General features: G+C 42.7%; 1 protein-coding gene and 1 long non-coding RNA gene across 15 annotated transcripts in view; one reads left to right on the top strand and one right to left on the bottom strand.

The window, feature by feature from the left end:
* The window catches only part of LAMA2 (laminin subunit alpha 2), a 759,697-nt gene that overhangs the window by 480,381 nt on the left and 255,165 nt on the right, over positions 1–24,151 (top strand). For all 12 annotated transcript variants that reach the window (XR_008313916.1, XM_053286200.1, XM_053286222.1 and 9 more), the window contains 2 exons: positions 13,266–13,377; positions 19,102–19,215. Coding sequence is in view for 11 of the 12 variants with exons in the window: in XM_053286200.1 (XP_053142175.1) it covers positions 13,266–13,377; positions 19,102–19,215 (226 nt within the window). In the remaining variant the exon portion in view is untranslated. The remainder of the gene's footprint in view (positions 1–13,265; positions 13,378–19,101; positions 19,216–24,151) is intronic.
* Positions 1–24,151, bottom strand: part of LOC128340727 (uncharacterized) — a 112,253-nt gene that overhangs the window by 43,139 nt on the left and 44,963 nt on the right. For all 3 annotated transcript variants that reach the window (XR_008313925.1, XR_008313924.1, XR_008313926.1), the window contains exon 3: positions 4,266–4,402. This is a non-coding gene — a long non-coding RNA (uncharacterized LOC128340727). The remainder of the gene's footprint in view (positions 1–4,265; positions 4,403–24,151) is intronic.

Genomic DNA, 24,151 nt, shown 5'->3' on the forward strand with positions numbered 1-24,151 from the left:
AAAAGTGACCGAAATTGCCCACAAAGATCACCTGGACATGAGCTTGACTAAAAGGTGAATCAGAGAAAGTTTATTGTGGCCAGGTAGGGACAAAGACATTGAAGATGCGATCAGGCACTTTGTGGCTTGTGCTGTATTTGACAAGTCACAGAAGACTTTTGCCACCCCCTTGACTCCCAAAGGGCTCCCAAAGGGCTCACAATCTAAAAAGAAACATAAGCAAGACACCAGCAACAGCCACTGGAGGGATACTGTGCTGGGGTTGGATAGGGTGTAGTTCTCCCCCTGTTCAATTAAGAGAATCACCACTTTTAAAAGGTGCTTCTTTGCTCAGTTAGCAGGGGAAAGTATCCCCCTGTTCAATTAGCAGGGGAAAGTGCCTATTTGCTCAGTTAGCAGGGGAAATATTCCAGGTAGCCAAAAGTTTCATTACTTTAACATTACTACAAATAAAGCGGTCCAATTCATTGCTGCAGTTTTTGTAAGAGAAGGTCTTCCTAAAGAACTAGTGGCTGACAATGGGACACAGCTGAACTCATTTGAAATGGAGCAATATTTGCATAACCATGGGATAAAACACAAGACTATTTCCTTGTACCATCCTCAAGAGAATGGCTTAGTGGAAAGAATGAAACAAAGTTTACAACTGTCTACTACACAAGAACAATCCTGAAAAGAGGCAATATGTGAAACTCTATTTGCTTATCAAACTACTCCTCATTCTGCTACAGGAAAATCACATTTTGAACTGTTAAGAGGATGCAAAGCTACCACCACACTTACACAATGGCAACAACTGATAGGGCTTTCCTTGCCATCTCACCCTGAGGATGTAGAGATTCCTGATCGGGTAAGGGAGAAGCAACTAATATACAAATTTGTATGTGGATCAGAAACGGGGTGTGAAACAATCACACACACAAAATCCAAGGAGATTCTGTCACATTGGATGAGGGGAAAAATGGAACAGTTCAGGATTTTCCAACATGCATACTATGAGGAAAGAGGGAAGGGAGCCTGGTCTCGAGAGAAGACTGGAGAGGACTTTGATCTTGCCTCCAGTTTTGACCTCACAGAAGAGGCTGATATACGTGACGGGCAATCCCTTTTACCAGAAACAACATCACTAACAGCTCCTGTGCCAAGAATTAGGAGAAGTGTAGTTCCGTGTTGTTGGGACAAAGATTGTAATGAAGTTTTCATTCAAAAGAAGTGTGCATGACAGGAGGCCACCTAAAAGACTTCAAGACTTGGTCACTGAATTTTAAATCAATTCAATTCTTTTTATAGAAGGAAGGGATGTGTTGCATTCCTGCTAACTGAGCAAGAGGCACCTTTTACAAGTGGTGATTCCCTTTATTTACCAGGGGAAGCGCAACTAGTCCTATCTGTCTTCAGCACAGCATCCCTCCAGTAGGGATGTGCAAACTGACTCGAGTTAGACCTGGTTTGAATTCAAACCAGCTAGGTTCTGAGGCTTGACCCAGAACTGACCTGGACCCAGTTCAGTTCTAGTTTGAGCCGAGCTGGCTGAGCTGGTTCAGGGATGGTTTGAAGCCCCCACTGTACAGCAAAATTGCTTTGAAATGTCACACAAATAGCCTGTGCGCATACACAGAGGTCAGACAAATGGCCTTGATGCATGTGCAGAGACCTGAAATGGGACAAAGAAGGACTGGACCTGGACCAACCCTTTGTACTTGTTGGGCAGCCAGCTCTGTCCTACCCTACAGCAGTACCCATGTCTTTAGCAACGCAGGACAAAAAACTCTCCTATTCAGCTGCTGTTTAGCAGATGATCATTCCCTCCCTCTCCTGCCTTGCTTTTTATTCACAGATGATCAGAATATAGGAGTGTGCACTGCTCCCAAACTTGGGTAGGAGGCTTTTCCTACAAATTAATGATCATGAGGACTAGCCTACTCTTTCTGTCTACCCACTCTCCTATAATTCTCTCTGCTGGCTGGGGCTTGCCTCCAGGTATGGTGAGTCAAGAATGTATGCCTGCCAGGAGTGGGCTGGTCCTGGAGCGTGTTGGTTTAGTCCTTCCTTTCCCTTCAGTCTGCCTGGCTGGTATTGCTTTCACAGTCTAGGATTTTTGCTTCAGACTTTAGGGTCACAACAATGCTGCATCCCCTCCCTTTCTGTTGCACTTACTCTTCTTAACAACTTATATTCTTGTATAATTGAGACCTGGTTGGGAGAGGCTAGTAGTCCTTTGTGGGCCCAACTTCTTCCCACAGGGTACTCTGTGGCTGAACAGGTATGGGGAAGTGAGCAGGTGGGGTGGAGTGGCTGTGGTCCATAAGAATAACATCTCCTTCACCAGAATCCCTGTGAGAGAATGGACTTTTACTGAGTGTGTGTACACCTTAGGTTTTGAAATTGGTTCTGCTGTTGATTCTGTCACTGCCCTGGTGGATACCTGGAACAAGGATTTCTCATCTTGTTTACTTCCTATACTCTGTGCATTATTGTATAGACCAGGCATCCCCAAACTGCGGCCCTCCAGATGTTGCTGAACTACAACTCCCAGCATCCCTAGACACAATTTTTTGTGGCTGGGTATGCTGGAAGTTGTAGTTCAGCAACATCTGGAGGGCCGCAGTTTGGGGATGCCTGGTATAGACTCTGAAAGTCACTGATATGTTCCAATGTCTTCCCTGCTATATCATTATGGGCTTTGGTAGGCAACTGCACAACTCCCCAAGTTTCTGCTGTAAATCCTAAGTCTCTATCTGCAGTACTTACCTTTGTACTTTCCTTCAAGCTTTTCTCTCTTTCCCACATAGGATTTAGTTTAAAACACGCTTGATCAGCTTTGCAGACTACTGCAACACACGTTTTCCCCCTCCAACTCTTTGTGAATTGCAACTTATCTTCTGCCAGCAGTAGTTCTTCATAAAAGCTTAGGCCATGGTTCCAGAAATCTCTTTCATGGACATCATCTGCATAACCATTCATTTGCCCAAAATATTCTTTTCTCTTTTTTTAGTCTACTTTTTACAGGAACAATTGACAAGAACACCACCTCAGCCCACCTTCCTTCCCAGAACTTTGTAGTCAAATATGATATACTGACAGTGGAGTTTGTTCCCAGGTGGATGAATTTAAAAAGGCAGGCTTGCTAAATCTTGGCAACCTGTCCATCACATCCTAGATCCATGCACCAGAGAGACAACATATTTCATGAACTCAACAAATCTGGGCAGCACACAGCTGCCTCTTTACACAATCAGGAACTGTCCACAGAGCCCTTTCTGTCCATCTTCTTACCTCTTTTTCATGCCTTATACCAGCAAAAGGTATTCCATCAATAAAGTCAGAAGCCTTTACTGATGGAGTACCTTTTGCTGGTATAAAGATTGTTCTTCGATAAAGATGACCTATTTGATCTATATTTGATTATCTATATTGTGCCCCTCAGAGACATATTTTCAAGAGTAAGTTAGCTTCAGAGGGAAGGGGAGATTGACAAAAATTGTCCCTCTCTTAGAATAAGGATGTGCACAAACTGAGGTTCAAGCACAGGTTCGGCACCGAACTGGTTTGGTCAAGGTCCGAACTGGTTTGGCACTGCGGGGAGGGGAGTGGCAAGTGAGGGCTTTAAGACAGAGGACAGCGGGTCCTTTCTGGCTCTCCCCCATCCAATGCAGCTTTCTGCTGGGGCAGTGTGTGTCCCAAGTACCCGTGCATGGTGCCAGCACGCCAATTCGGCTCTGCAAGGAGGGGAGTGGTGAGCTGGAGCTTTAAGAAAGAGGAGAGCAGGTCCTTGCCTGCTCTCTGCCACCCCAATGCAGCTTCCTACTGGAGCAGTGCATGTCCCAAATACCTACGTGTGGCACCAGCATGCACATGGTGTCTGCGCATGCACGGGTGCCATTTGCATGCTCAGCAACACCATGCTGACCATACAAATGGCATCTGCACATGCACAGATGCCATGTATGTGTAATTGGGACACGTGCCACCCCAGCAGGAAGCTGCGTGGGGTGATCGAGAAAAGGTAAGGAACTGCTCTCCTCTTCTGTAAAGCTCCCACTCACTGCCCCCCACTCCCTGTGGTGCTGAACCTCAGTTCATGCACATCCTTATCCTGGAGTGATGCTGCATCAGCATTTGTTAACCACAAAGTGTATATTCTATGTTTTTGTCACATGCATTAAAATTTGTTAATTACAATTCCTTCATTTTACAATATATAACATGCATATTAAGTCTGTATTTTCCTTTTGTTTGTACTTTAAGCAGGGGATAAAGAATACCTTCTTAATGTGGGCATGTAAGCGTGACATCTGTTCACACTTCTTGTCGTAGTATCAAGAAGAAAGTGTTAGAGCAGCTGTTCATATCTAGCTCCTTGGAGTATCCTAGCTTCAGTCACTTATGAATACTGCTGATCCTGTTTAAGGCATAGACAGCTGAATCAGAAATAATTACTTATTGAATCTAGGGCTATATGGGTTATTGGAACTGTAAGGAGAAGAAACTGGAAGTTAGTACAGAAGACAGTGTCACACTCTTATTACTGTGTTCAGGAATGGAGCCAGCTGAGCGGCGCCTACATCCAGCCCCACTTGGCAGCCCCCTCCAATACGCCTGTGTGTGTGATGTTACGTGCACAGGGGTGTGGCTCGGGCTCCAGAGGAGCCCAGAGCAAACTCCCCCCCCCACGTGCTGAGAGCCTCCCCCCTCCTGCGCCTGGGCCACCGAGAGCCCGGGTGAACTCTTCGCCAATTATTTCAGGTAGCTCCGACTGCCCGATAGAACGTTTCCCCCTTCCTCTTCCTCTCTGGAGGGAGAGACAGGGGAAAACATCCTGTCAGGCAGCCGACACTGCCTGAAATGATGAGCTGAGAGCTTGTTCGGGCTCTCGGCAGCCTTGGCCATGCCCCCTTGTCACATGCAAAGGGGGCGTGGCCTGGGCTGCCGAGAGCCCAAACGATCTCTCCCCTCCTCATTTCAGGTAGCATTGGCTGCCTGATAGGACGTTTCCCCCTTTCTCTCCCTCCAGAGCTGCCTGAAATAATTGGCGAAGAGTTTGCCCGGGCGTGGGAAGGGGGAATTTGCTCTGGGCTCCTATGGAGCCCGAGCCACGGGGCAGGGCTCGGTGGCCTTTTCCCATTGGCGGCCTGGGTTCTTTGAACCCTTTCGCCCAATGGTGGCTCCACCCTTGACTGTGTTGTTTTTTGTTTGACTTGAATATCTGCTGGTTTGGTGGCAGTCATGCAGAGACTGGAGCAATAAATGACTGGAGCAATAAACTGTTCCTGGCACTTTCAGGAAAGTCTGAAAAGTCATTTCAGCCCATGTGGCATCAAGAAGTGTGAAACTGCTTGGCCAGTACCCACATATAGCAAGTATTCAGATTCCAGACCTAATGAAAATAGGCACTATTCAGTGAATACAACTGTGGAATAATGTTGCGTGAAATGTAGATGATGTAACCCAGAGGCTTTCCTGTAGTACTGCATAGTGGTGATTGTTTTGTTTTTCTTTAAACTCAGGATGCAACAGTTAATGTAATAGCAAATCATAAACTGTGCAGCTATTGCTTCAAATGTGGTATATCTTTTAATCTTGTTTGCATTTAGAAGTCAACAGTTGTCTGCTACACTAGCAGTAATAATAAATATTTGGTCTAGATGCTGGAATTTCTCAAGTATCTCCAGGATCCAGTGTCCTGTTACTGCCAATACTGTGTACTTTAATGTCTGCAGAATGGCACAAAGGAATAGAAATTACTATACTGAAGTGGGGGGAAATTGCACTGAAGCTTTTTTTTTCAATGAATAAAAACTGTTAAACTCATTAAAATACCATTTACCAAATAGCAGAACCTAATGAAAATTGGAACTGTTCAGTGAATATAAATGTGAAATAATACGGAGAGAAATGTTCTGTGTGTAACTGTTTCTCATTGTTCCAAATTACATTACATAGCACTAGAAAGAGACAATCTGTGGTTCAGTATGCAAATAAGATAATAAGAACACTGGTACATTTTGTGTTTATAGATCTTAAATCCATTGATTTACTCTTGGCCTTTTAAAATCTTGGTAATATTTCTTTCAGTGCAATCCTATGCAGTCTGTTCAGAAAAGTCACACTGTGTTGAAGGAGCTTATTTCTGGGTAATTGTGTGTAGGACTAAAGTCTGAAACTTGGTATTGATTTGTTTTGACTCTCTTTAAAACTAACTCTACAATTAGATTGCAACACAAAGACAAAACTAGAAAAATGAAAGAGAAATTTCTGGAAGCTTGTGTATTCTTTTCTAGGTTAGGCTGTGTATTTAAGAGATTCTAATTTAATCTTAACTGACAGCAGTTGGACAAATTTACATGGAGTAAGTGGAAACATCACAAATTGTATGAAATGGGGGTTTTTTGGTAAATAAAAAGCCTGTACATGCTTTAGTCAACAAGTGTTTGTTTTATACTTGTGGTGAGAGCATCTTACTATGAGACAGTTAATAAACTGACACACAGTGCATTATCGACTGAGCGCATTTCTCAGAGCTGTGGACAAGGTATGGAATTTATTAACCAAAACCAAAGACTAAGAAATTTTTCTGTGGGCATTGTTGTGACTGACTATGGGAAAACATAGAATAATTAGGTTGAAAAAGTATTATTATGTTACCATTATCAGTGAGATTAGGATTGAGAAATGCTTTGAGAAGTGGCTGACATCCTGACTAAATTATTTGACTGATGCCCTATTGACATTAAGTACTCCTTAAAAGTAACCCCCAAATAGCACTACTGAGTAATAATCCAGATGTCGGGCAGTAATTACCAGTACATCCATTGGTTTTAATTTTTAAGTCATGCATAGTTAGGGAAATACTTTGTTATATGCATCTAAATAATTTATGGATAAAAATGGCTTAGCAGCAGTGCAAACATAATGGCCTTGATCTCTTAACCACATACCAATGACTATTGTGTACTCCCACCCAGCAACCCTTCCCCAACCTTCAACCAGTTCCTACTACATCAGAAGCAGGAAACCTGCCAGGGAGGCGGCTGGACCATTAGACAATGAGGGAGCGAAAGAGATTATTAAGGAGGATATGGAGGTTGCAGAGAAGCTAAATGAGTTCCTTGCATCTGTCTTCATGGCAGAGGATACTGAGCATTTACTTGTTCCTCAACCAGGCTTTCAGGGACTGAGGCTAAAGAACTGAGTCAGATAGAAGTGACAAGATGGTATTCTAAACTGTCTGGAAAATTTAAAAACTAGCAAATCGCCAGGGCCAGACAGCATCCATCCAAGAGTCCTTAAATAACTCAAATGTGAAACTGCCAACCTCCTTGCAAAAATATATAACTTATCCATACAATCATGTTCTGTAGCGGAAGGCTGGGAAGTAGCAAATTTAACTCCGATTTTCAAAAAGGAATCCAGGGGCAATCAGGAAATTATAGGTGGATTAGCATAACATCTGTTCCAGGCAAATTGATGGAAAGCAATCTCAAGGATAAAATTGTTAAAACTCTTGAAAAAACTTAGCTGTCATATGATAAAGGGGGAAGTACATGTGTGGATTGCTAACTGGTTGAAGGACAGGAAACAGAGGTAGGTATAAATGGAGAGCTTTCACAATGGAGGGAAGAAGTGGAGTCCCCCAGGGATCTGTACTGGGACCGGTGATTTTTAATTTATTCATAAATGATCTAGAAGTAGGGGTTAGCAGCAAAGGTGGCCAAATTTGCAGAAGACACCAAATTATTTAGAGTAGTGAAATCCAAAACGGATTGTGAGGAGCTGCAAAAGGATCCCTCCAAACTGTTTGAGTGGGCAACAAAATGGCAAATGCAGTTCAATGTTGGCAAGTGTAAAGTGATGCACATTGGGACGAAAAACCCCAACTTCAAGTATACGCTGATGGGATCTGAGCTGTTGGTGACTGACCAGGAGAGGGATCTTGGGGTCGTGGTGGACAGCTCGTTGAAAGTGTCAACTCAATGTGCGGCAGCTGTGAAAAAGGCCAATTCCATGCTAGGGATCATTAGCAAGGGGACTGAAAATAAAACTGCTAATATTATAATGCCCTTATACAAAACTATGGTGCGGCCACACTTGGAGTACTGTGTACAATTCTGGTCACCACATCTAAAAAAGGACATTGTAGAACTGGAAAAGGTTGCAGAAGAGGGCAACAAAGTTGGTCAGGGGCCTAGAGCACATTCCTTATGAGGCAAGACTACAACACCTGGGCCTTTTTAGTTTGGAAAAAATACGACTGTGGGGAGACATGATAGAGGTCTATAAAATCATGCATGATGTGGTGAAAGTGGATAGAGAGAAATTTTTCTCCCTCTCACACAACACCAGAACCAGGGGTCATCCCATGAAATTGATGGCCGGGAAATCTAGGACCAACAAACAGAAGTAATTTTTCACACAACACATAATCAGCTTGTGGAATTTTCTGCCACAAGATGTGGTGACAGCCAACAACCTGGATGGCTTTAAGAGGGCTTTGGATAACTTCATGGTCTATCAACGGCTAGGAACATAGGAAACTGCCATATACTAAGTCAGACCATTGGTCTATCTAGCACAGTATTGTCTTCACAGACTGGCAGTGGCTTCTCCAAGGTTGCAGGCAGGAATCTCTCTCAGCCCTATCTTGGAGAAGCCAGGGAGGGAACTTGAGTGGCTTCATCCCCTGAGGGGAATATCTTGCAGTGCTCACACATCAAGTCTCCCATTCATATGCAACCAGGGCAGACCCTGCTTAGCTATGGGGACAAGTCATGCTTGCTACCACAAGACCAGCTCTCCTCCTCTACTAGTCAGAGGGCTATAGGCACCTCCAGCCTCAGAGGCAGGATGCCTCTGAATACCAGTTGCAAGGGAATAACAGCAGGAGAGAGGGCATGCCTTCAACACCTGCCTGTAGGCTTCCAGAGGCATCTGGTGGGCCACTGTGTGAAACAGGATGCTGGACTAGAAGGGCCTTGGACCTGATCTAGCAGGGCTCTTATGTTCTTATGATCCGGAGCAATTTACCCTCTCCTCCCTCAATGAACATTCAGGAATATATTATGATCACTGACCTTAAGAATCATTGACGTTAACCAGATTACCTCTTAACCATTATTTGTTAACCAGGGTTTGAATCCTGGTTAATAACTATGGAGGATTGGTGCCAGCGTATTCCCCTAGGAATTGTGGATTGATTGAGGCTGTTACATCTGCACCAACACTTAATGTTCAGAACATTATTTAGATTACTGATCATTTTTTCCTGAAAATGTGGATGAATATTAGTGTTTTAATGTTATAATCTGCAAACATCAAGGCAGTTGACAATTCCTGTGTCTGAAATTCTTGCTGTTAAAGAGCCACTTCCATCATTTCACATTCATGAGCTTCTTCCTATATGTTAATTATAAGCAGTAGCTCTGCATGTATTTACAGGCACAGGAAAGGTTTCAAGTCTACTTGCCGCTGAGATAGACGTTAATATCCCGGAAACATGGCCATACAGCGTACAAGATTTTAATCTCCAGTATCATGCATGTCTACTTAGAAGAAAGACTCATTAAAGTAATTGAAACATGCTCACAAGTAAAAGTGATTAGGCTGATTTTAGGGAACAATCCAGACAGTATCAGATCTTGTGAAATCCCACTGAAATAAGTGAGGTTTAAGCACTGTTAGCATGAGCCCAGCCTTGAGCAGTAGCACAGAGTCGGATCTTGAGGAGTAGGGAACAGTTAGGCCAGAAGAACCAACCTGAGCCTGTCAGCTGGAAGACCTTAAAAGTGCAGACACTAGATCTTTTATGCTTGTGTTTTAAATTTTCTAATCAGATATGTTTTATATTTTAAGCTTAATTATTTTAATTGTGTCACCGCTTTGGGATTGTTTTAATGAAAGGTGGTATATATATATTTTAATTAATTAATTAATTAATTAATTAAATGGTATGCAATGAGCCTGATTCTGAGTCCCCCAAAGATGGTGGTGGTGGGGAGCTTTCCTAAAGGTGGATCCTCTTCCATACAACATACCTTGCACTCTTCAAACCCTGCACAACATTGTCAGTCACGAAATGGAAGATATTTGATGGGGTCATTGGAGGAGGGCTAGACTCCTGCCTAGACTGCCAGAGGACTACCCACCAGAGGACTACAGTGCTCACTACCTGTGAGCAATGTAAGATATTCCCCTCAGGGGATGGAGCTGCTCTGGGAAGAGCAGAAGGTTCCAAGTTCCCTCTCTGGCTTCTCCAAGATAGGGCTGAGAGAGATTCCTGCCTGCAACCTTGGAGAAGCTGCTCCCAATCTGTGAAGACAATACTGAGCTAGATAGACCAATGGTCTGACTCAGTATATAGCAGCTTCCTATGTTCCTAATAAATGTTCCTACCCCTGTAAATCTTTCTGCTCTTCAGGCTGAGGCTGGAGGTCACCTCCGACTCCTATCAAAGCAGGTTGTCACTGGGAGCTATCCAGGGTGCTGCATCTCCCACTGCCTCACCTCTCATCGCATCTCATGTTACCTCACTGGTTCAAGACAAAAATCTCAGATGATTAAATCTGTTTTCAAACCTCACACACACAGTATAAGCTGTAGGAGGGAGTAGGATTGCATCCACTAGCTATCCATGCTGGTCATGCTTGCTGATTACACTGCATAGGAAACATCTGTCTAGCTCAGTATTGTCTTCACAGCCTGGCAGCGGCTTCTCCAACGTTGCAGGCAGGAATCTCTCTCAGCCCTATCTTGGAGAAGCCAGGGAGGGAACTTCGAACCTAGATGCTCTTCCCAGAGCAGCTCCATCCCCTGAGGGGAATGTCTTACAGTACTCACATTTCTAGTCTCCCATTCATATGCAACCAGGGCGGACCCTGCTTAGCTAAGGGGACAAGTTGTGCTTGCTACCACAAGACCAGCTCTCCTACACAGGTTTGGCATTAGTATGAAAGAGACCAAACTGAATGCATAGAGCAAGGGTTCCCAACTGGGAGTACATGTATACCCATGGATACTTGAAGGTCTCCCAGGGGGTACTCATAGCCTTCCTGCCTCTCCCTGCTGGCCAATCAAGTTTCCAGACCAGAGGAGGAGCTCTCATTGCATATAGCTTCATCCCTTTAAAATAAACACCAAATGTACAATTTCTGGTCTGTATCCAGATTGTCCCCTCCCCTGGCAGCTGCATTTTGTTAAAGAGGTGATGTTTCCAGTATTCAGCACACATTTCTTTCTGGCCTTCACCAGAAGACAATCCGGATGGAGTAGCAGCTTCTTACAGTGGAAGCTGGGAAATAGAGAGATTGGATTCAGTCTGGATTCAGTCTGGATGCTCTTGTATCCCTTAAAACAGATCAATGCTACGAAGGGATCCAAGCATTTTTCTTAATCATGACTGGGAATGAGAGAAGGAGGGGAGCATTTGGACTGAGTCTAGGTGCTCTAAATCTTGCCTAACAGATGCTTGGTTGCTGTTAAAGTTACTCCCAAAACAAACCACTTTGGGCCAACTCTTATCTAGTGCTTGAATGGAGGAGAGAAGGCACAAGCTGCTCCAATAATAGCCCTGCCATTAGCAGGGACGAGTGAGAGAATGCTTGAATGAGTCTGTCTGTCACTTGCTCTCTGCCCATCATTGCAAGTGTGTTTTTGGCACTGGATGCAAATGCAATACTGGAGAGCCAGTGAGTGACCAACGGGCTTGTACACTTGCTTGCTTGCTTGCCTGTCCCTGCTGCAGGAGCAGCATTGATGACAAAGGGACAGGCAGGTGAAGCCAGACACAATGAGCAGGGACCGTGCACAAGAGAGCAACACCAGCAACAGAAAGATGAAAGGTGACACCAAGGCACAAGGCTAGCAGAGTATGCCTTGGGAGGGAGATGATGGTGAGGTAAAGGGGGAAGAGGGGTGGTGTCAGCAGCCAGCAGGGCTTACACCAGTGAGCCAGGGCCAGTGAAGCAAAAAAAGCAAGAAGGAACTGGCAACAGGGACCAGCAGGCAGGTGCGTGACACCCAGGTCAGGAGGCAGGTGACCACTTTCATCACCCTATGGCATTAAATGGCCATTGCCTCATTTAGCCTCATTCAAGAGGTGGCCCTGCACACTGGGTCAACTGTGTTGGATGCAGAGATGGCATTCTGGATGTGGAACTTAAATTCCTGTATAGAAAACTGCTGTGTCCTACACAGCAGAGACATGCTTTGCTTCTGTCACCAAATCAGGGCAAATGTGTGCTTTGAAAAAACACCACACACATTTCATCTCTTTTTTTATTGCTTAATAGCCTGTGGGGCATTGAAACTGAGAAGAGATCCCCTTTGTTTCTTTCGAATGTAGTATTTTCTACACCTTACAAAGATTCAGCTTCAAGAGTCAAAGTGGAATGATATGCTTATCACCCTTGACACTGCAGAGAGGTGGCAGCTCCAGCTGCTTACCTCTGCACAGAGTGATCCTGTGCATAGCCCTGGGGAGGGCCCTTAAAGGGAAATGGAGCTTCTGGAAGCCCCATAGAGCTCCATGGGGAAAGCGCTGGGAAGGATTTCATTTCCTAGCACTCCCTGTGCACTTCTCAAGATGTAACTGGGGCTTCCTGCAGTTCTGCTTCCCTTTGAGGGCCCTTCCTGGAACTGTGCATAGGACCATTCTGTAAGCAATGGGGGCAGCTATCCCTGCACAGGGTCAAGGAAAACATGCACATCAGTCTGCTTTGACGGAGCTGAATCTCTGCACAGACTTAATATTTTCCTCTGTGTAGTATTCTATTTTCTACAACAAAACAGAAGTTAAGAAGTTGGGTTATTTATGTATGCCCTATAAACATAATTTCAGATTTCAATACTTTTCTAAACTTTTTATTTTACATTTTTCAAAAATTATAGAATGTTGAAATAAAAAAAAATGATAATTTTATCTTTGAAATTCCTTAGCTATGGCATTTGACAAGTAGTCTCTACTTTCATATGGATCTGTAATGGATGTAAAAATATTCAACTTGCAAGCTAAGCACAGTCCTCCTCTTGCTGATACGCTTGTTGTGACAGCTTTGTAATGTGGGCCTGCCACAGTCTAAACATGAATGATATGAAGAAAGAAGAGATAGGTATTTCCATACATTGCTTCTACCTCACTTTAAGTAAATAAGCTGTAGCAGGCAATTTTGCCACTTAAGGGTCCTCCTCCCCCCCCCACTTTGGAAACATTTTAAGATTAATGCTTCCTTCATACGTAAATGGTAATCTTTATATCTTATTCTTACTCCTAGGTTGAGTGGTGTCAGCCTAGAGGCTGCAGATCGCTTTTCAACTGGGGAAAAAGATGCATCTGCTGTAGAAGTTTGCCGGTGTCCTCCAGGTTATTCTGGAACCTCCTGTGAAGTGAGTGTCCTAGTATACAGTTATCCACAGCTGGATGTGATTGGATTTTCCTTTTTTATTTTTCTGGGATGGTTGTCCCATTGGTTTAGAAAGAACAGCCTTGTTGAAGGTTATACATGCTCATATTTTCAGAATTTTCACCCAAATGCTATATAGCATACACCCAGGGTGTGTGCGCATATGCTTAACTAACTCGTAAAGGCATGGCTCACGGTGGCTTGGAATGCAAAATTCTTCAAAAACGTGCCTCTAAGGAAGCACATTAAAACACAAATATGTTATATTTCATAAGGCTATAAAGAGTATGCCATTTATACAGGCACTCTAGGCCTTTACTTGTCAGCTCTCTTTTCCTTTAAAGCGTTTGTGGTTTTATAAAGATATTATTTAGGGCTTGAAGCCTTGATTCATTGGAAATGTTTTCACTTTTTTACTTGGATTAGAAATGCTAATCTGCTGAAGGGGTGGAATTAAAATAATAATTAATAAATGCTAGTAAAATATGTTGTAGGCTGTTCTAGTGCTTCAAAATCCTGTTTGACCAAAGATGACATTGGCACAAAAGAAATTAATGTGTAGGCCATAGCTAATGATGCTTCTGACCTTCCTTGAAAATTTTTGAGGCTCTCTACATGAGCAGTGTGGAAAGCCGGATAGGGTTTGGTGGGGAGAGCGGATCAAGCCTGCTCTCCCCGCAGACGATCATCCAGCCCTCCCTGGACGGCCAAATCAGCTGCCCATGCGATAACCAGCTCTGTCACGGAGGTGGTTGTGGCAGCAGGAATCGGGGTCTGCCCAGCCCCTGAAGGTTCCAGGATGCCCTGTGCAAGTGTGTGGTGCATTCTAGGGGGACCCCCATGCCGGGACGGGAGGCTTGTTAGAGCCTCCTGGTTGGAGGTCTCCTCGTGAGTTGCCATGACACAGAGCTGTGCCATGGCAACTCACAATCATGGAAACAGGGTTAGCGGAGCACTCACTCCACTAACCTCATTTAATGGGGGGTACTTAGTGAGGTTTGCTGCTTCAACCGGGAGCCACGGGACTCCTGTTGCAGCACACGACTGCTGGCAAGTGGGCTGGGCTCCTTTAGCCTGCTTTCCAGCATTCATGAGAATAGCCTCATTGTGCTTTCTGCCAAATATCATTATGAATCTCCAACGATATGGCTAGGAGCATGAACAATCACAATTTTTAGCTAGAGAGTGTACAGTCTTTGAAACCCATCTGAAGTATGTACAAACAGAGAGGTGCAATTGGATGAAACAGCCTGTGTATCCAAGACTTTTATGTTTCCAATTTCTCCATTTGCAATTTATCTTTTATCTCAGAGGTAGCAATTGTACTGACCTCTTGTCTACAGTCAAGAGCTTTGGCTCACAGGTGGAATATCTACTTCTTAACTTGACTCTTCTGAAATTCTGACTCAAGTGTTGCGAATGTTCCATCTCAGCCTTGATAAACTCTCATCCTATTTAATTAAAGTTTGTCTTGCCCTTTTTTTGAGGTCCCTATGTAAACCTTCCTAAATGAAGAGTCTTTAACTGAAAACCATATTTTACTGTTAGATGTTTTTAAGCGTGCAAAATATTCCAGAATCCTTATCAACTTTGCAACAGTATTAACAGCACCTTAAAGTACTGGAGTTGACTTTTCAAGCCTTAAGTGTCTATGTCCAGTTGCTGACATCCTGACTATTTAAGTGGGTGTGTGTTATAGCACTTCCAAGCACACAGCAGGATCACCCCTGCATCTCCATCATTTTCCTTTCTCGCATGATTTTGCACAATGGAGTCAGAGGGCACTTCTCCTGGAGCACTCTCTTGCACTCCCAACACCTTCCTTTGCAGCAGAAAGAGGTTCACTAAGGTTGGCCTCAGTGGCATGTTTCTACTGCCACAGAGGGCTTTGAGAGTACTGGAGAGCACTCCGGGAGAAATACCCACTGGCTCTTTTGCACAAAAATTCACATCTAAGGGAACTGACAGAGCTGCAGGGGCAGTTTCAGTCCTGCTGCAGGCTCAGAGGTGCTATTTATGTGCCGCTTCAGCAGTCAAATGTTAGCCAGTGTGTTAGCCAACGTGTCTACTTTATGCATCTACATATTGGTGTAGCATAACACCTAATACCTTATTCAGTGGATTACTGGATACTTTCTACCAAGGGAATAATTTATACATTTGGTCTCACTAACTATCTGTGCCCCTCACAGACTGCCAGTGAAAAAATAATGATCTTCTTCAATTCATTTAAAAGCATGTGTTTATTATGAGCATCCTGCTTACAATTTAAACTGGGTCAGATAATAAGGTGTTGCTTCTTTGCCTGATCCCCAATGGCCACATCTCTTTTAATCAAGGGGAAATGCTTGCACATACTGAGAACCCTTTGAATTGTTCAGGGAAGGACAGAAGTTGAAAAAGCAGGGACCAAATAAACAAGATGACTTTTAGAAAAATACTTTCACCTACTTTCTTTTGTGTGGCATGGAAATTTTTCAAATATTTATCTGCGTAAAACCAAATATAACAAATTAGTCTGTTTTCAGATTTCCTGCTGCCAAACAAACATTTATCTTAGTTTCTTGTAAGCAGTCTTGCATAACAGACCTTCAAGTATTCTTGCAATAGTCTGGGTACTCAAGCTTTCAGCTTACCGTAAGGGGCTTTTATGCTCTTTTTCTAATGTTACCTTGAGTCTTGAGTCTTCAGTATGGGGTGGGGGGAGGCAATCAGTATTAATTTGCATACATACATATGGACATGTCAGTCCTGATGAGAGGAAATACTAAGATGAATAAATGAAATAGATATTAAAAGACTGAAGAAGACAAGATTATAACCATGGATAACGGAACCGCTGATACCAAGTCATTAAGGCAATGGGACTTGGAGGGTTAGGTTCCTGGAGGCTTTGCAAAGGGCAAAAACCGGCAACAAGGGGCCCTAAAAACTGGGGGGGGGGTGTACACTGCTATGCTCCATGGGTTTATAGGTGTCCAGCAATGCCCCCCCAGTCCCAAATCTGAGTTTTTTCCCATTAAAATTGCAGGTTAAAAAAAAAAAACCCAGCCCAAACCAACGAGCCACAAAATGGCTTCCCCCCTCAAAATGGTGGCCGGAAATGACCTTGGAGGTAATTTCAAGCCACCCCAAACCCATGGGTATGCGAAATTAACCCTTTTTGCCAGTTGTTTCCTCTGTATGCTGAGGTCAGATGCAAATTACCCAACCGCGGATACACGAAACCATGGATGCTTGATCCACAAATGGCAAGGTTCTCCTGTATCGTGATATCTTTATGTATTCATTTACAACATTTGTATACCATCTTTCAAATAAGGTTTTTCCAATGTTACAAGTAAAAACATAGAATAACCACAATTTCAGGATAATTACAAGGGTATACTATGTGAAGTTATGCAATATCAAAATTATCTATTCAAATGCAACACGATCCCTTGTCAATCGAATCCCTGCTAACCTGGCAAAGAGGCACCTTTTAATGTGGTGATTCTCTTTATTTAGCAGGGGAGAGTAACTGGCCCTATCCACCCCCAGCACAGTACCTCCAGTGACTGTTGCTGGTGTCTATCTTGTGTTTCTTTTTTTAGATTGTGAGCCCTTTGGGGACAGGGATCCATCTTATTTATGTATTATTTCTCTGTGTAAACCGCTCTGAGCCATATTTGGAAGGGCGGTATAGAAATTAAATACATCATCATCATCATCATCATCATCATCATCATTATAATCTATGGCTTCACATTGTTGCTTCCCAAACTTTCTTTGCTTACAGAAACAGCCTTGGTTCTGGCCAGAAGCAATTGTGTCTTATGAGGGAAGCCTAGCTAGAATGTTTTGAACACTCAGAGCTGTAAAATCATTTGTAAAATAAAAAGCAGGAAAGAACTGCTGCCTGGCATTTTATTCTGAAGTGCAAGCAGAACAGTCTTTTGCTGAAGAATCACACCTGCAAGATGTCATCTTTGTTGAGAAATGTCTGTTCATATAATAGTGTACTGAGTTCAACTGATTTTTTAAAAAATAACATTTTTGTATAGGGATGCTCCTACATATAAAAACTGAATACTTTGTATAGCAAAGTACAGGTGGCCCTTATTATCCGCTGACTCTGTATCCGTGGTTTCGCATATCTGATTGGGTCTCAGAGGTCCAATTTCATTGAAAAGAAAAGTAGGCAAAATTCGCCTATCTGTGGTTTTGGGTGGCTGGAAATGACTTCCAATGCCATTTCTGGCTACCATTTTCTAGCAGAGAGCCATTTTGTGGCTCCTAAAAATTTATGTTGGCAAATATTCAACCCTTTTTGTGGTTAGGGAGGGGACATTGCTGGAGGCCTGGAAAATAAGGTACTGTCCTTTTCTGTCCCTCTTGCTTTTTTGCCCCCCCCCCTTTTGTTAGGAACCTAACCCCACCCCGTTGCCATTGTCTCAAGGTTTCATTATTCGTGGTTTCCGTATTTGTGCCTATTGGAGAGAACGGAATCCCTGTGAATAACAAGGACCACTTGTATCCTGCACTCCCATGCACACAGTTGCATGGCAGCCAATTCCCCATAGTGTAACCCTGCACCACAGGAGAGTGCATGCATAAAGCAGTTATGTAGGTATAGCTGACCACATAGGTCTTTTCTGGTGGGCTGCCTATTGCTTGGGAAAGATGCATGCAACATATCCATATAATTCTGAGAGTCACACAATGTCCCAGCGATATGGATGTATCATGGGAAACCAGCTCTCAAACCTGTGCACAAAGGGGATTGGAGGCAGCCTTTCTTTTCTTCAAGTGTGTATGTTTGGCTGCTTCTTCTTTTTAACCATTGGCCAAAATAACTCAGCTGATATTTTAGGTGTGATCTAAGTCTCAAGAAAAGAATGTTCTCTTCTGTTCTCTTTTTGTTCTCCTGTTCTCTCTCTTTTTTTCTTTCAGTAATTTGTCCTCTGACTATTTTCAGCTTATACATCCTGACGTGTGAAGCTGTTATTTCCACTCTTCATTTCTTTGCTTTTATTTTACAATTTCAGAAGAAAGACCAAGCTAATGCCTCTAGCCTTATATCGATCAGTTTGGTTAAGGTCAGTGCATAGACATCATGCCAGGAAGACAACTTTTCTAGAGGTGTTTTAGTCCTTTTCAGTCCTTAACCCTTATCACAGGGGTTCTCAGACTGTGGGATGATTCTGCCTTATGGGGTACAGAACACCTGAAATGGGGTGCCAAGCTCCAGGGCGAGGGAAGGTCCTGAGGCTTGGGAGCTTCACCAGCCAAGACGTAGGTGGACATCCTCTTTGAGTCACACTGGCTTGAATGGGGGTGGGGTGAGGTTGCCCATTATACCAACCTATTTTGGGAAGGGCAGTTTTTTCCTTCATGTTTCCCTATGTGTGGTTTAGAAGGGAGTTGGAGACTACTACTTCTGTTCCTCTTTCAAATGCCAGTGTTGGATTAATGCCCAAGCTTTGCTAATAAAAGCTGGCTGCATATAGAATGCTTTGCTGTCCACCAGTGATTGGTAGGTGCTGAGGTGTTAGGGAAGGAACCAAAAGCCAAAATTGGCTAAAAAGGGAGAAACATGAGAGAAGCAAACAGTGTGAATAACAGTGTCTATCGAGTTCCTTTTCTGGAGTTTGTCAAATTTAATCCTGTGTTGCCTTTTGCTTTAGTACATATTACTAGTATGAAAACAGTGTTTCATCTTTTGCAGTCTTGTTTGCCAAGGCAGAGACGAGTTAATGGCACCATTGTTGGTGGAATCTGTAAGCCATGCACATGCTTTGGTCACGCAGACTCTTGCGCTGATATCACTGGAGAATGCCTGGTAAGTGATGACTGACAGCATGGAGATCAGCTTTGTATACCAATGCAATTGAATTAACTACCTCAGGGACCATGAGTACTTAAGGAAAGAAGCAGTGATTTGACAGGAGAGATCTTTATATTGAACTGCTTTTGAAGTCAAAGAATATCTCAGTATCATGATAGAGTAGCTATTACAAATAAAGGCAAACGAGGTTGCTTTACATTAGTCTCAATAGATAATAAGATAGGCCTTCCAAAAAGCAGCAAAGGCAGTATATCAACAAACCCAAACAGAATGGTTTTTTTTACCCCATCCAATTTCTCTTGTGGATTTTACTTCATTCATAGAAAAGCAGGGAGTAAAGTAAATGCTATTATAAGGTAACATGTGGCATTTTGCAAAAGGCATCAGTAAATATCAAAGATATTCTTAAGAAATAAAATTATTTATGAGGGAGACACATGTGAAGAGTACATTTGAGCTAAATGGAAAACTGCTTTTTCTTGACAGAATGCATATATTTGCTATAGCTGCCCACTAATTCTGCAATTAAGCACATTTATTATCCAGAATAATCATGCCCAGTGCACCACTATTTCCAGACTGCTCAGTAGCTATTTCGAATGGGTGAATTATGCTGAATAGACTGTTCTGATTAACTCAAGGGCATTTTAGTTTTATATTGTCTGACATGGCATGAAGCTTGAAACAACATTTCTCATTTCATTAGTCTTGCAGAAATGCAATTTGAGCCACTGCCAATTTAGCAGGATATCATACTCTTGTTTCCCTGCAGAATTCAAGCCAGCTCTACACTGTGTGTATTTTAAAGTGTTCTTTCCACTGCTGCCTTCCCTTTTTTTTCACAAGGAAAATCTTCAGGGGGAAATTCAAATGAAAATTTAGGGGTTTTACATCCAATTTGACATTTGTAATTATCATTGGCTTTCCTGTTTTCCTCTGTACAAAATATTTAATTGTTCTGCAGCACTGAATAAAATAACTTAAATGCATGGATTTTTCCAGATTGTTTTTTTATGAATAGATTCTTTAAAACGTATTCTCACATTATCTCAGCCTTAAAAGAGTACCTAGAAAAACACTGAATGATAGCTATAGTTCAAAAGGTATCACTTAGGAAAGCCCACCAGGCAGAAATTGATTTGTTTGTACTCACCAGTTTTCAAAAATCTACTTCATTGCTTTTTCATTATTCTAGTCTTCTAATGCTAACATCTATTGAAATTAGTTAATGTTTGTACCTAAAGTGGTTGATTATTTGGAACTCTGTACTTCAGAATGCAAGTCAACAATTCCTTTGCTCACATGGCTGGCTGCAGTTCTGGAACCATTTGCGTCACTCACTCTCCATGTTAAAAACAAACAAAAACCCTAGCAATTACTCTGTTGTGTGAACAGAAGTTTCAGCTTCTTGCCTAGCAGTAGGCCCAGCTCCCAGCGTTTATCATTAAAACCCTAAGAAACATAGGATTATTAATGCTAAAGTTAGTCATGGATGAGTCCAGTTGAGAGTAATAGGACTTGAGTTCTTTGCAATGAACTTCTTTCACTGGTCTCAGTGAGACTCAATCACAGTTTACTTTAACTGGATTGGGGTTATTATATTTTTAAGGTATGTGCTTAAAGATTTTTTTGTTTACGTCTTCATTTGAAAATGCTAAGTTGCTGCTAAGTAGCAGCTTGTTGATTTTGATATATAGAGCTTTGCTATTAGTTATCTATAGAAGCTTTATTTGAAAGAAATACTACATTGGTGAGAAGAACAGGAAAAAGATGCACACCTTAGGAAAACATAACATGTAACATTCTATGTAATCCATCTGCATTTATCCAGTAGTTTCTCTGAACTCTTCACTGTGGCATCTTAAGTGTGCACTATATCATCTAGTACAGGACAAATGCACAGAACTAAGCTTTAAAAATCTATCTGGGGATTTCTTGTGGGCTGTAAGTGAAGTAGGATTGGTTGATACCCATGCAGGCTGTTAAATGCTGCAATTCAATTTGGATCATAAGCCTTTTGAAGTCAGAGAGAGAAGTTTGAGTGGTGAAAAAGGGGGAATGTTTCACATCAAAGGGATTTTTTTTCCTATTGAGATGTACTGAGCCTTTTGGCCTCCTCATTACTATTCATGGTGTTTTTTCAGTAATACAACAGACAATTTAGGCAGCTAATTTACTGATATGTTACATCTTTTGACTCTTCCCTTGCTTTGAAATATAATTGAAAAGAAACTGAAATATGTTTCTTTGACTCATAATAAGAGCTCAGATCAACTGCTGTAGCCTAGGTCTGTAATGCAAATCCCATATCTAGCACACATCTTGGAGAAACCTACAAAGCCCTTTGATTCCCAGCTCAGTCATGTAGGGAATTGTTGCATCATATATTCACATTGTTATTGTGATATACATGAGAACTGTTTTTGTAGATAGCACAAGTTCTAAAAACAAAGAAGTTCCATTTTGCCATGATACATATGCAGTGTTCATATGTATATAGGCACTGCATGTGCATACTGTGGAGAGATATTAAAATCTATTCTTCGTGAAGAAGAAATGTGTTTTAGTATGTATTGATGTTGTATGCAACACAAATAAGTCTCCATTACTTGAGGCTAGTTTCAAAGAGGTGTACTCTGAAATAGGGATGTGCAAATTGATTCAGATACAAATCGATTTGTACCCAAATCTAGCTGATTCAGGTGATTCAGCGACAAAACGAATCACCCCTGTGGTCCATTGGCTAGATTCGAGTACAAATCGAATCATAGCTGATTCGATTCAAATCGATTCAGATTTTGGATCTGTCCTATTAATTCCCCCAGATTCCCAGCTTTCATTAAAAAAAAAAGCTAAGCTCTAGCCCTTATAGAAGTGGAGTTATGGAGCAAAATGTGTGGTCACTAAAACTCTTTAAGGTTTTTCCCCATAAGGTATAAGGGAGGTGTATTGCTTCACGTTGGGGGAAAGGGATGGCCTAAAGCAGTGTGGGGTTGGTGGTAGTGCCCGGGGGTGGGGGGGCAAGGAAGCTACCAGATTTTTTTCAAAGGATTTGGGCAGAGGGCTGATTTTTGGTGATTTGTTGAAGTTTATGCATCTTTAAGGTTTTTCTCCATAGGAAATCATGTAGGTTTCAGCAGCCCCATAACTGCACTTGGGGGGCGCTGGGGTGGCCCAGAGTGAGTGATGGTGTAGTGAACAGAGGATGCCAGCCACCCCCATGGGCTTCTAACCCATGGGGTTGAGGGTTCTGTTGTTTCTGAGGTGTTCTGAGTGTAGATTCTCTGGTAGCAAATGAGATTTTCAATACAAACCATGAATCCACTCTCATTTGCTATCAGAGAATCCACACTCAGAACACCTCAGAAACAACAGAACCCTGTACCCCATGGGTTAGTAACCCATGGGAGTGGCTGGCACCCTATGTGAACTACACCACCACTCACTCTGGGGCACCCCAGAGCTCCCCAAGTGCACTTTATGGGGCTGCTGAAACCTACATGATTTCCTATGGGGAAAAACCTTAAAGATGCGTAAACTTCAACAATTCACCAAAAATCAGCCCTTTGCCCAATCCCTCTGCAATTTGGGTGGTAGCCTCCACCTATTAGGCACTACTACCTCACCACACCCTTCCACCCCAGATCTCGCTTTATGCCCCAAATCTGTCCCAAAGACACTAAACCTTCAACAATTCACCAAAAATCAGCCCTTTGCTGAATTCCTCTGCAATTTGGGTGGTAGCCTCTACCCATTAGGCACTTAACTTAAACTGAGTAGTAGCCCACTGCCTTGTGGGTGGGTGTAGGGTGTAGTTGGCACATGGTAGTTGACAGTTGGCGCTGCCAAAAAGACAGTCAAAATGAATAGGAGAAATGAAGGTGTGTAATAAATCCTCATAAGGATTAATTGAGTGAAAGTTATTATACACCAAAGAATCCGAACACTTGAAAAATAGTGACCAAACATTTTGCTCCATAACTCCACTTCTATAAGGGCTAGAGCTTAGCTTTTTTTTCCTAAATGAAAGCTGGGAATCTGGGGGAATTAATAGGACAGATCTGAAACCCGAATCAATTTGATTTGAATCAGCCACGATTCGTATCTGAATCGAATCTGGAGTGATTCGGATGGGTTAGATACTGCTCCAAATCGAATTAGGGCTGTTTCGATTCAGTTACAAATCGAAACAGAGAAAATCTGAATTGCACACCTCTACTCTGAAAAAATGTTGTGGAGGAGGAAAAACAACCCCTTGGGGATTGTCTGAGCCTTAGGGTCACCTTTGAGGCAGTCTCTCCCACCCCCACCCCATTTTTCAGAATGTGCCCTTTCAAAGAAACCTCGGGCTAAGCAGTGGAACGTACCCACACAGCTTAGCTTCCAGGCTTGTTTCAAAGGGGTACACATTGGAAAATGGGAGGATCAAAGATCGCTTTATGAGGGATCCTCATAAAGGGTTGTCTTTTCTTCTCTTTTCTCAGGGTGCATCCCTTCAAAGAAACCTCAAAGCTAAATAGCAGAGACTTCATATGCTGCTTAGCTCTGAGGCTTCTGGCAGGTGAATGCCCACCCTTCAAAAATGTCCACTTGGCCCCAATTTAATGTAACGGAGCTCAGTCTCTCCATTACATTGAACTGGAGTTGAATTCAATGCCACAGCTGCAGAGGCTGAAGGTTGGGCAAGGAAGTAGAACGCACATGGGTTCTCCAAAGAGGGTTGGCTTTTCTCTTCCATCCTTGGTTTTTTTCCTTTTCTTGCATCCCTATTTAATGTAATAGTCTCAGCAATTCTTCACTTACATTTTAATATGAATTGTAGAAGAGTTTGGGGGCTTGCAAAGTTTGCCTCTCCTTGGGGAGCACCCAGTATTAATTTCTGAGCCACAGTCAGGAAAATGTTTGCTGCCATCTTCTTCAATTTTATACC

This window comes from Hemicordylus capensis, chromosome 1 (genome assembly GCF_027244095.1).
Source record: "Hemicordylus capensis ecotype Gifberg chromosome 1, rHemCap1.1.pri, whole genome shotgun sequence".
NCBI lineage: Eukaryota > Metazoa > Chordata > Lepidosauria > Squamata > Cordylidae > Hemicordylus > Hemicordylus capensis.